The sequence below is a fragment of the Aythya marila genome (genome assembly GCF_965140915.1).
Source record: "Aythya marila genome assembly, chromosome: Z".
NCBI classification, from domain to species: domain Eukaryota; kingdom Metazoa; phylum Chordata; class Aves; order Anseriformes; family Anatidae; genus Aythya; species Aythya marila.
In genome coordinates this window covers 45,881,156-45,894,030 of record NC_139080.1, presented here as the reverse complement: position 1 = coordinate 45,894,030, position 12,875 = coordinate 45,881,156, and the positions used below count along the sequence as shown (strand labels likewise).

The following is a 12,875-nucleotide window of genomic DNA, read 5'->3' as shown; positions in this document are numbered from 1 at the left end:
ATGATTCTGTGATTCTTTATCTAATTTTTCATGTCCATGTCACAAAGGCAATACTACAATTGCAAATAAACAGCAAGCAACCTCTATAAATGTTACAGATATCATGTAATTGGTGTCCAGAAGAAGTTTCATTCAGCTAATAAAATATGTCAGCTCTTCAATCTGCTGCTTTACTGACCTTGAGATCATCCCATAAGAGGTACTATAAAGAAAACAATTGTGTGTCATAGGCATGGATGTTATGATATATGCACCATCCAGAATGCACTCAGAGGAAAAATCCAGTGTAGATGAAAAGTATTCCTGTGTATTCCTATATCTACTTTTTCTTTTTTCTTTTTTCTTTTTTTTTTCTATTATCTAAACTAGTCCCTGCTGATTTCTCACTGTCCAATCCAAGGCTTTTCCCAGGAGAGGAAAAATGGTTTTGAAACCATAGTGAAATTAATTGACTTTTTCAGTTGTCTGGTCATGATATTTTTTTCCATAAACTTTAGACAAACATTCAGTGTCATATCCAGTAGGCAGGGCTAGAAACTTCTAAGCAGATTTGTTTTCTCCAGATGCACTTTCTGAGTTGTCACTGCAGGATAACAGGGTTCAAATCAATACGTGTGACTGGGAACCAAGGAAACACCAGACCTCCACACAGGCACGTGGCATCAGCTGTAGGACAGTCCCTAGAGAAACCTCCTGCCTGTTGTGTCACCATGCCTCACTCACTAGACCCACTGAACAACCCAATCTAATGGTTTTGAAAGATGGACTTTAAAAAACTCACGCTGCATATATTTACAGAAATATCTAAAACAGCTAATGACCATGGGAAAATAGATGCCTAAATTTATTAGACTTTTACCTACCCTCTGAGTTATCTGCTCTATTCAGGAATTTATGAATCTTGGAGAGGGCTATTAAAACTGCTCCGGCCTGTGCTGCTCCTAGACCAGGAAGGACAAGATCCATTAGCGACAGAAACTCCTCCTCTCATGTTTCTGACTGTCATTGAATCAAACTAGAATGAGAAGGATGTGAATACTGTATGCACAATGAATAAAGAAAAAGACTGCCTCAACAACATGGTACAGTGTGTGCTTTAAAATCTTACCTCTCTGGAATTTATTTTCTCTAACATCAAAGAGAAAATAAAGAAGAATAGATAAAGAAATAAAGAGAAATAAAGAGTATGAGAAGTTCACTTAAATAGAAAGTTCTTGTAGACTTTGTGAAATGCCTTCTCCTTTTGCCTCCTCCTCTTTAGCACAAGTTTTTGTTGTTGTTGTTGTTGTTGTTGTTTTTAAGAAAAAAAAAAGAAAAAAAAAAAAAAAAAAGACAATGAAGAAGCCAGGCTGACAAATTATGGCCAAATTGTACCAGATATAATTGTGTGAGAGTAAGAGCTTCTTGCTACTTTTATTTCTACCTCTCCTACACAAGACAACAGCACAGTAAGAACACAGAGGCAGAATTTGATTGCTACAGACAAGTAACACCCCAGGTGCTCCAGAGGTTTGCACTTTGTAAGTTATTTTACAGATTTTTCTAAGGTATCTGCTAATGACATTAAACAGTTGTTTACAAGTACTTTTGCAAACTATAGATGAGCTCTGTCATATAAGCAGGTTATGTTAAACAGGTTTGAGGAGACTTGTTTATGAAGTAAACAAAGACTGAGGTGCAACTGAAAATTTCGTAAATAATTTTCACTGCATAAAAGCCTACATGACAGCTGCAATACTTTTGAAGGTGAAGTATGTCTTTTCAGTCACCTTACACCTGATTATTTCTTCTGATCTGGGTAGCCCAGCAGAGTACGAATTCTGTCCAAGATTTCTGGATGCTGGGTGCCCATTTAGCTTGCATAAGACACGTGAATACACAGATCTATTGTTCATTGTAAATACAGTCAACGTGTATGCAATGTGTATCTAATATGCTGTAAATAACCTGAGCGTATGCAATGTCTACCACACCATGGCTGTGCTTTACACAGAACTTCTAATCTGCACAAATGCAGAAATATCAATACATCTAGAACATATCAGACCAGAAATATATGTTCTGGTCTGATGAAGCCTGGACACTGAAGTAACCTCCTGAAGGAAGATGCTTGCAAAGGTTTGGGAAAGTTACTTTCTACATTTGACATTCAAAATAAAATTCTAATTTTTGAAATTAGTTACTGAAGCTCTGAGTCAAACTGCAGGGAAGAAATTATGCTGCTCTGCAGCACCATGGTGGTTAGCATCATTGTTATATTCAGCCTAGGTACCCATATGTCCTTATAATAGTGATTATTTTAATATTGACCAAGTACACATTATTTGCTTGGGATTTCCAAAACCAGCCAGATTCTGACCTAGTTTTCTAGATTTTCAGAGAATCAAGTTTGTCTTCAATGCAATGCATATATCTGGAATTAAAATCTCTAAGAGCATAGACCTTTTCTGTTATCATATGTTCAGGCAAGTGAGCTTATTTCTGTGGCTTCATATGATAGGCAGTGAGACAACATGTTGAAGAAAATCTATACTTTAGCCTTTAACAAGTTAAATAAACTGACCAGTACTTGAAATGAATTAGAATTTTCCTTTACTAAGGAAGGCTGCAGCTGTCAGGCTTTGCTCATAGTATTCTGCAGTAAAGCTGTCTGGAAAATACATAAATAAATAAATAAATAAAAGGAAAAGAAGAGGGAAAAAAAAGAAAAGAAATATGAACTACAGAAATCATCCATCTAATGGCTGCTGCTTTTGCTACTTGTGATCTGAAAAATGACAACAAAAGAAGGTTAAAATAATCAGCAATGTCATAAATACTACTCAAGCCAGCAGTCACATATGGTAATTTAGCAATATAGATGGATTTAATGAAAACTGAGATCAGCTCATATATCTGTCATCAACCAAATCTACAAAATATTTTCCTCAGAAAATGAAATTTAATGATACAAGTTCTCATCTTTAGTAGAGTTTTAACAACTCCAAATGGTAAAAGTGGTGCTGGTTTAAAGCATTCTGTCAGCTAATTTTAACCAAACAGACAATTCCTATGACTATTGCCTTGAAGAGAACAGATTGTGCGATAGGTCATAATCAAGCACACATCCTTAGATTAACGGCTCCAAAGTACTGCATACTTCTGTAAGTCACCCTGTAATGCAAAACCAAGTGTGATTTGTCACACCACTTCAACCTTCATTACAGCTAAGATAGTAGTGTGGAATTTTTCAAGCTTCACAGGATGAATATTAAAATGGATAATACTAGCAAGCATTTTAAAGAATAATTCTCAGCACTTGCCAAGTCATGCTCTCTGAGGTATCTGCCAGTGTGGGAGGGATGCACGCTCTCAAGGGGGGCCTGTGTTTCATGGTCATCTCAGGCAGGGGGCTGCAAAGTTCATTAAATGATCTTATCTCAGTACTGGTTCTGTTCAAAATAGCCTTGATACGATGAAGGATTTATGTTACCCCCACTTCAAATAAAAAGTACCGAGGGATGCATTTCATTACTGCCCTGTGACACTGGAGAAGCCAGGGCTACAGTGGTAATATTCCTCATTTGTTTGTGTCACAAAGAGGATTTATTTGCAGGGAGAGTCCAACTCCAGAGGTAAGTAAGTATATTTTTTATTTAATAACAATTTTTTCACAATAATGTAAACCAGAAATGCATTTGTTCCCTAACTTTAATTCTCACAAAAGTATATTGTAGGAAAGAAGAGAGTGTGAGGAAAATGTCAGGGAAGAGTGCCCAGTTTAACAGCATTCTAAGGAAGCTGAGTAGCATTGATACAGAAAAAGTATTTACAGGCAATTTCCATACCACAACCCTGGATAAAACACCAGGAGATGTAGCTGTACATTGTCATCTGATGGGCTTGAATGATAGCTAAGGTTACATATGTACTCCTCTTGCAAAGGTTTTTAACGGTGATCGGCTACTGAGAGGCTTTTTAATTTAACAGCAGACACTTTCACATGAATCAGGACCTGTTTCTCTTGCATGTTTTGTCAGAACTGAATGATCTAATGAATAACATGAGCCCCAGGCAAGATTTATCCACTTCTTTGATCCTAGATCATCAAGCCCTCCTGTACTCAAAAATCAAACAATGAAACAAAACACATTCAAGATCCTTGGTCTGCTACTAATAAATATTAATTTATGTTTTATACTTGATCTCATTAATTCAGCAACTTATAGGATCAGGTTTCAAATGTATCTGTCAGAGGGGAAAATCTTAATGGTTAGAAAAGATGTTAGATCATGTGAAGAAACTACAGCTTCTTTAAATAAGTTTTAAATGTTGAAAATTAAAATCCAATAAGAGCTGGACAAATCTATAGAAAGCTCATGAAAGGCATTTGGATGTTCTGTATTGTATGATGCTTATGAAAGCTATTCACTCAACGCTTGACTCTGTGTAACTGTCATCACTGTCCTGTCTGTGTCCTGGTGACAGAACCTGTGGGAACACAGGCAGCCGTCATGGAGAACTAGACACAGGAGAAGCTGGGGAGCAGAGGGGTGCTGAAAAGATACTCATGGGGAGGGTTGGTGAGATCAGTAAGAGCAGTCACAGAGAAATGCAGCTCCAGCAACAAGGAGAAAAAGAGATCCAGAGAGTACAACAGAGCTGAAAAAATGAGCTGGAAAAAATGTTCAAAAAAAGGAGGTTTGAGGCAGCCAAATTAGGCTCTGGAAAACCAGAGGATTAGCATAGAAGGTGAAGGGGGCAGGAGGAGGAAGATCAACAGACATGAAGGCGGAGAATAGAAAGGTAAAGGTCTCTCTCATTTAAGTTCTTAGCTGTGGGCCGAAGTCAGCAAGAACAGAATGCAGGAAAGCAAGTAGCTAAATAAATAAATAGGCACAAGAGCAGAACAAGGATAGTAACAGATGAATGGGTGACCTGGAAGGAAATAAAACTTTTGATTCCTCAAGTGTTTTGCTCAAAAGGCTTTAAGAATTTTAACACACAGATGGAGGACTGCTGAGCCCTCAGGTGCAGAAAACCAAGGCAATCAGTTCCCTCCAGTTCAATAGTTCAATCATTCATGTATCTGATGTCCAGGAAAGACTGAACACCAGTAAAGAGAACTGGGGCCCAACAGATGAAGAGGACAGAAGAAAATACTTAGTGTGTTGTGTTCAAAGGCATTGATATTGTCTCTTTAGCAGTATAATATGAAGACAGAATACAGACACCAAGAATCATGTCTTTTTCATGTTTCATTTTTGTAAAAGTTTTATCTGAGAAAAGGTCCAAATTTTGTTATAGCTCAATACATTTCAAGAAAGTTGTTCTCCAAAGCTGAAAAACAGGCCCAGAATAAAAACAAACAAACAAATAACAACAACAAAAACACTCTAGTAATCAGAAACAAGAGAAACAAGAATGGCTGAAATGAGACTACAGCATGGTTGCTACCTGCAAACATTTTGATTTTCATATTCCAGAACTGATTAACTGATTTGCTAGATGTGTATGTGTTGTAACTCATGCATTCAGATAACTCTTACTAGTATTACTCAGATGTGTCAATGTGGTTGCCGTTTTCATACAGGAAAAACTCCCATCACATGCAAAAGTCCAATTAATTTGAGTGGACCTTTTAGACAGAAAAAGACCTCCTGGCTGAGCACGTCCTGACAACAGAGTGTTTCAAGGTCTGCAAAACTAGGAAAGACCAATGGTAGAATAAATCGTTTGTCTAAAATTCACTTATTTCATTGCAAACTTCTTCTCTTCTTACTTCACTCTTTAGAAAGAAAAGCATAGATTGATAAGATATAAGGCTGAAGTACAAATGGAAAGATCATAGGGTTGCACACATACAAGCCATACATTTTTTTCTGATGTAACACACTACAGCATTTTCAAAAGAGATTAGGCTGGTTTCAGGGCCTTGTGTACACCAGAAATACCCCAGGTTCAATGCTGACCCTATCTAGCGAGCCTTGCTAGACTCTGTTGCCTTTTTTTGTTTTTGTTTTTGAGGTGCCACATCCTGGCCTGTGCAGGCAGGCAGCTTCTGCCCTCCCAACATACCACCTCATTCCTGCACAACACTCATGAGGCAGGCTGCATTATGCGACCTGACACACAAACAGAGGGGTATAGGGGATTGATCTACTTTCTTCTGTCCCTAAAGAGTCCTTCAGGCTCTCAAGATCTAAGTTAAATTTGAAACTGGTGTGCTTCCTCAGTCAGGCTCTATCTGAAAGCAAACCTCTGTTCGTCCTTTGAGATGTGAATTGCTGCCAGCTGCAGTAGCAGGAGATAAATGATATACCCAAGATCCAAGGAAAAAGAATGAAATCATGTCTGCAATTTCAAGTCCCATTTTCTAAGCTCAAAGCCAATTTCTTATTGTTTTAAAGTCAAACATCAGCATTAGCATACACAGATTCTACTCTCCTGTACCTCATGCAGTTTTTGATTAATCCAATGTGTGTATATAATAAACACTGTCACCAATGCTTGTATATAAAGAACACTGTCCCTGAGCAAGGTCCATGAAAATGTAGATGGATAAAATATAGGATTATTTCTACAAAGATGCATAGCGCCTTCAAAACTCTGAGTAATTGTGTTATGCCATATACAAGACAAGGATAAGAATAGCTTTCCTGATTCATGCAGATGTTTTGTAAATTAAAAAAAAAAATCAACAAAAACAAGCAAACAAACAAATAAACCAAACATACATTTCAAATAACAATTTATGGTCTATTACAGGGAAAAGGAAGAAAAAAACAACAACAACAACAACAAAAAACACTCTTTTCTTTACATACCATTTTCTAGATAAGCAACTTCCAATTCTCTTCAAGAAACAACATGTTTTTCTTGGTGTAATGGCTTCTCATAGAACCAGTAAGTTCCAGCTTCAATCTATCGATTTCTTTTACTTACAAAAGAGTCAAGATGTCACACTGAATTGATCTTACATTCCCTTCTTTTGTTCTACCAACACATTTTTTCAGTTCCAGATAACAGTGCCAGTGTCACTGTTTCCCTACCTTTGTAAGATTTCCTTTAACAAACTGAGTCTAAATATTATTAACCTGTTCCAAAATGATTAAACCTAAAAATAAACAATCACGTCCATCTTGTATAAGATAAAGCCTTCCTAGAATTTATCTAGCTATTCCTTTCATCTGAGAACAACTACATTTGTTCAGCTAGCTAACAACTAGTGCTCTGTCAAGGATGATTACAGAGAAGAGACTCTCATTATTGTCATATGGAAGGATTGTCACTAGAGACTTGAATAAAGCTTAGTTTAGTCCTAGCTGTTGCACACTAGTTTAAGTCAGGCCTAACTGAAAGACCTATAAAAGGGCTATTGGAACTGCCTATATGATTTAACAGTGTATTTCTGACAACTTGTTATAGTATACATAGAGATTGTTCAGGATGTTTTGGAGGCTGATTCCATGATGTCTTTCTCTGCTAAACAAGGTCCCTTTCATTTTCCGCTTTGAAAAAGATCTAAGCCATGAAAATAAACTGTACCCAGTTGATAATTGCTGGTGTGAAGCCACAATACAGGCTTAAGTCCTGGTACTTTCCTCCGGAAATAAAAAATGGAGTAGGAGAAGAAAATAGAGAGTTGTCATCACTGGCGGAAGATGTTAGCACAGAAAGTGTATCTTGAGAGAAGTGAAATACGGATAGACTAGGTTTGATATCAATGATTTCCCCACAATCCTGAAGGCTTATGATAACAACATTGAAATGAAAGGCTGGACAGAGTTGAACTCTAATGTCTATGTGCATGATGCATAAAGGTAAAGGAAACCAAGGGGGTTATTTTAGCAGAGTTGTTGAGGAGTTCTTGCAATCACTGAATGAATGGCCTTAAATAGCAGGTTTGAAGTAAAAGGTTGTTTAGGGTAGGATGATTCTACAGCTGAGTGATAAGAATTGTGATGCATTGATATACTGGTGTTTATCAAGGATTTAATGTTGAGATGTGAAAGGATCAGTAAAATGATGATGCAGAAATTCTAGTTTCAGTTGATAAGTATTCAGGTGTTGTCCACTATCAGGAGGAAAGAAAATAAAGAGGAAGATCAAGGGCCGAGTATGAGAAAAATTCAACAATTTAAGGTACCCATTTGTTAATGCAAAATAAAGTTTTCCTAAAGACATATGGGCTTGGACAATGGTCTTAGTGTGCCTGAACGAGCAAAAACAATTTCACTGATGATAAACAGAAAAACATACTGATGTATTGTATTGTACTGTTATTGCTGAATGACATTGAATAACAGCTCTCTTTTAGAGGGTTTAAAACTTTTGCCTTGGGATTTTTTATTATTTTTTGTGAGGAAAGGGGTGACAGAAAGACTTGTATATAAAAACATATTCAAGCCAGCATCAGGAATATAAGCAATCAAACCAGAAGGCAGAACATCTAAAACTGGTAAAGGTTGCGTGTATACTGAAAGTGGGCTCAGTTATACATGGTGATGGTGGTTCAGAACTTTGACTCATTCAGAAAAGCTATTCATGCATATACATGGAGAAGAAAAACAACAACAACAACAATAAAAACATCCACAGTAAACAGGAATTTACATTCAGAAACATGAATATATTATATTTTAGGACCACTTCTGATTAAAGTAACAAGGGGTGGTTATTTCCTGTCAGTGTGTATTTTGGAGCCTGAGGATCTGGGATTTTTGCCTGGTGTTCTTCAGAAATATTGTTATTCTCAAAGATTAAGTCCCGTGGTAAAAAGTCCATTAGTCTCACTCAGATGGCTGTCACTATTGCTTCTTCATAACTGTCTAGACTACCCCTAGGTACAGACTTACAGAGGGTAGTAACTGCTATCTGGGAAACTGGGTTTGTATGATATATATATGCAGATTTATAGAATACTTATATTTTATGAGCACATGTCCTCATATTAAAAGAACTTTTGACCCAGAATTAGTTGTCCCTTAACACAGCTGAAAATGTTTAGTTGTACTTGCAATTCACATTAAGGACTGATGCTAACACATACATCCAGCAATAAGTTGCTCAAAACCTGGAAAAAATGTTCAGTAATTTAATTTTATTTATTTATGCAAAACCCAGGCTCAGATGCACAGGTTCTATCATTCAGAGAACACGTGTTGATGTATGGGTGGTTTACAGGGAACCACAGTGAAGTCATTGTAAAACCTCAGAAAGAAATCAACTTCTTCAAAAGGCTACTTTTGTTCTCCACTCACAGTTTCTTTATAATGTGTCTTACAGTTTATCATAAAACAGTAAAATATCCAAATGTAATTATGTAAATATTACTGGTTCCCAATTTGGTTTTCTTACTATTACTGGCAGGGAAATGGCAGCAGCTCCTTCAAGCTTTTCCAAGGTAGCCTTGAGGGGCTTGTTTACAAGCTCTCTATGGCTCTGATTAAAATAAATTGCAAATAATTGCCATGAATTCAAACAATGTATGAGAGAGCCCTAAATACCTACATATATACAAGAGAGCCCCTTGGTTAAAAACAAACAAACAAACAAACAAAACAAAACAAAACAAAACAAAACAAAAAAAAGCATCCTGGAAAATATTTTAGTGCCATATAAAACCACACCACTATGTGGAAGCTATATTTTCACTATTTGGAAGCTATATTTTCATTACACATTTATCAAAATTTTGAAAGTAATGATATGTTTTTTTTGCCTGGAATGTGACATACAAGAGCTTGACTGTTAGCCTATACAAACTCATCCTGAGACAGAAATTCCTTTCATGGGATAACATTTAATTCCAAATTTATTTTTAAGATGACGTTAAATGAAGGAGGAAGAACAGAATGGACGCAGGTATGTAAACACACAGAATAAAATTGCTCTGTTTTGAAAGTTACATAAGAGAGCACAGTATTTAATAAACACAGTGGATTTTGCAAATAAACATCTTTTAACAATATGTACACATGTATTTATACATGTAAATTTTCTTCTTTCCCCCAGAAAATTACAGTAAAAAATAAAATCATTAACAGTAAATCACCAGAGTTCTTTTTCTTCATTGTTTTAAGTTTAATCTACAAAGGTTATTTCATCATGTTATGGACAAAAAAGCTGTGAGAAAAATCCCACTAGATTTGACAATTTTTATTTCTTTTCATTTTTGAGTACTATAAAATATATCTTAATCTTTAAGCTAGAGAAAATAATAGAACTGTTCCACATTTTAAATTTAAAGATCACAGACAGAGATGAGAAATACCTGAGATTAACATAAAAGAACTCAAATCACTGTAAACAGCATATCCACAAGTGTCAGAGCTAGGAATGGGAAGTTTAAATTGTCCACTCTTATCTTTGTCCTACATAAAAAACAATGTGATTGTAACTCTGTGAGAGTGTAAAACATCAGTACTGTGCTTCAACCATGTAAACATACCTGGGACCAATAACTTGTAATAAAAGTGTTTCACATTTCTCTTTCACAGAAAATGAACAGTCAATACATACGTCACGAAGTGAGGGGATGTGAAACCAGTGACCTGAGAAACTTCTGGGAAAAGACTATTGAACAACAAACTCGGTATCTGCAAATTGAAAAAGAACGTCAGCAAAGAAGCGCTCTGACAAAGTAAGTAGTTTGCATTTGGAAAAACAATTTGAGTTTCCATTGTAATTCTTTTTAAAAGAAAAGTGGACCTGTATTAATGTAATTTAATGAAAGCTGAAAGTAATGTTTATTTTCCTTAGATTTTGAGAAAATAATAAAGCTTCCCAAATTGACATGATAATGGCAATTAGTTTTAGCTAGGGCTTCAGAGGATAAGAGAATAATTTACTCTTCTTCACTAAATGGGACAAAAGTGTGGAACTTTCTGAAATTATTAGGAAAACTTCTAGCAGTATTTTCTTATCTTAAACATCAAGGTTTTTTTTAGAGCAGGCCTAGTGCATATGTGTACCTGGTTCACTTTCTTTCTCTGTGGCTTTGCCAAGAATATAGGTTCAATTAATTCACATGGTTTAATTTGCACAAGGTAAGTCCATAATATGGTCCAAGTATTCTATCTGACCAAGACAACTGTCATCCGTAGTTATACTTACTTCAATTAGTCATAATTTCCTAAATCAGACAAATCAAGAAAGACCAGTCTGCTGCAACATCAATAGTACAGTTTTACTTCACATGAAGTCTCCCAGAGTTTAAGTCACATGCAAGGATAGATATTCTGACTTGGGATCATTCAAAAAGAAATCATTTATTCAAAATTCCCCTCATATCTCTCTTTGAGTTAATGTTTAGCAAAATAAGGGCAACAAAGGGCTTGCATTAATAGCCCTGGATGAAAGAACACTGCAATCAGTCTCTAACAAGTTTTACCTGCTTTTAAGTCCTAATTTCAACATCTCAGTTTCTCTGATGTGAAATTTTTGTCTTTTCTTTTTAAGGCAGTTTTCTGTAGTATATAGATACTACCAGAAAATAAAACAAACTTCCAGCTATCACCACTTTCAACATGTGCAGTATTTCTAAGCCAAATAGTTCAGAGGTCTCTATACAGCTTTTTGCTAACGTGTTTCCGAGGAGGGGAAGTGGGGAAACGTTGGGTGATGCTACCCACCAGGTGGCAGCAGGCAATTTCCAGTGGAGATGACAAGTCACTCTGGCACAGAGGCACTTGAGAGGGGATGCCACGGGAGATGAAAATGAGCCACAACGATCAGGTGATCAGATTTAAGAACTAGTCCTGAACTTCCATCCAGCAAAATTCTCTACGTGTGCAGAACAGTTTTCACGGCAAACGGTGAAAAGATCTGTATGACAGCATCAGTGGGAGAGATGATGAGTACAAATCTGTTCCCTGAAAAAAAAAAAAATTTAAAAAAAAAAAAAAAAAAGGACAATCTGACCAGTGTTTTTGTCTTTAGGCTCAGAAATGAATGGATGGAGAGGCTGGAAAAGCGGATAAAGATGTTGAGAACTGAACCTGAAGACCCATCTAGCTGAAGATCCACATTAATTGCATGTAAAAAAGAAAATAGTTTTGTAGGAGAGCATGATGGTATGATTCAAAAGCTCAAGTCAATTTTACTTTGTGGCTTACATGAGCTATCCATTAGAATAGCTGTCCATTAGAAGCTTCATGTGTAAAATGTGTATTGCTGCTTTTAATATTATGTATCCATCCCGTTATTTGATAAACAGAGATTGAAGTACTCTGAAGTCTTCAAGACTAATGAATCATGGTTCACTGAGCTGGGGATGCTTGGGAAAAATACAGTTCAGCTACATAGCATTCAGCAAAAGCATTTCCTGGACGTTTTAGTTTTCTCTCTAAACTGATGGTAATTTAATGAAATGGTTCTCTTTTTAATGACTAGTTGAGTGTTTCTGGTTTTGTTTTTGTTTTAAATACAGCAGAGCCCTTCTCAGACTAAGGAAGTGGGGACATACATAAAAATACTATCACATCCAAAATCACAAGTAGTGTTCTATTTGTTAGGTGTAATAGATTCTTGCTTCTGTATTAAATATCTGTAAAGTCATTAATACATATTCTGAGAAATAGACTTTGTGATATACCAACAAGAGTTGCTTTATTTGTTAACCCACATTATCTAACTTGAGATGCTATACCATCAAAGTCAAAATGACTTAGAGTTTGGGGGATAGTTCTGGTAACCAAACCAACTTGTCTAGAACTGGTTTGGTACCTCTTACATAGAGCAAGCTGGTGCACCTTCAAAGCTGCCTGTCATCATGAATGACAAGCACACTTTTTGCTATAACATGGTGCGACCTTCACAACCACTACATTCAGAAACACAGCAAGTTTCATCTTCCAGATTTGCCATTAGTCAGAACTGTTTCTAATGCTTTC

The 12,875-nt window shown here is 36.2% G+C and overlaps 1 protein-coding gene across 1 annotated transcript; it reads left to right on the top strand.

The window, feature by feature from the left end:
• Positions 1–10,484: 10,484 nt before the first annotated feature.
• LOC309890135 (protein FAM240B-like) lies at positions 10,485–12,001 on the top strand (the record flags this gene model as incomplete). The annotated part of the gene is made up of 2 exons (XM_082783715.1): positions 10,485–10,624; positions 11,923–12,001. 2 exons carry the CDS (start codon positions 10,485–10,487, stop codon positions 11,999–12,001), a joined length of 219 nt encoding a protein of 72 aa, XP_082639841.1.
• Between the last annotated feature and the right edge of the window lie 874 nt (positions 12,002–12,875).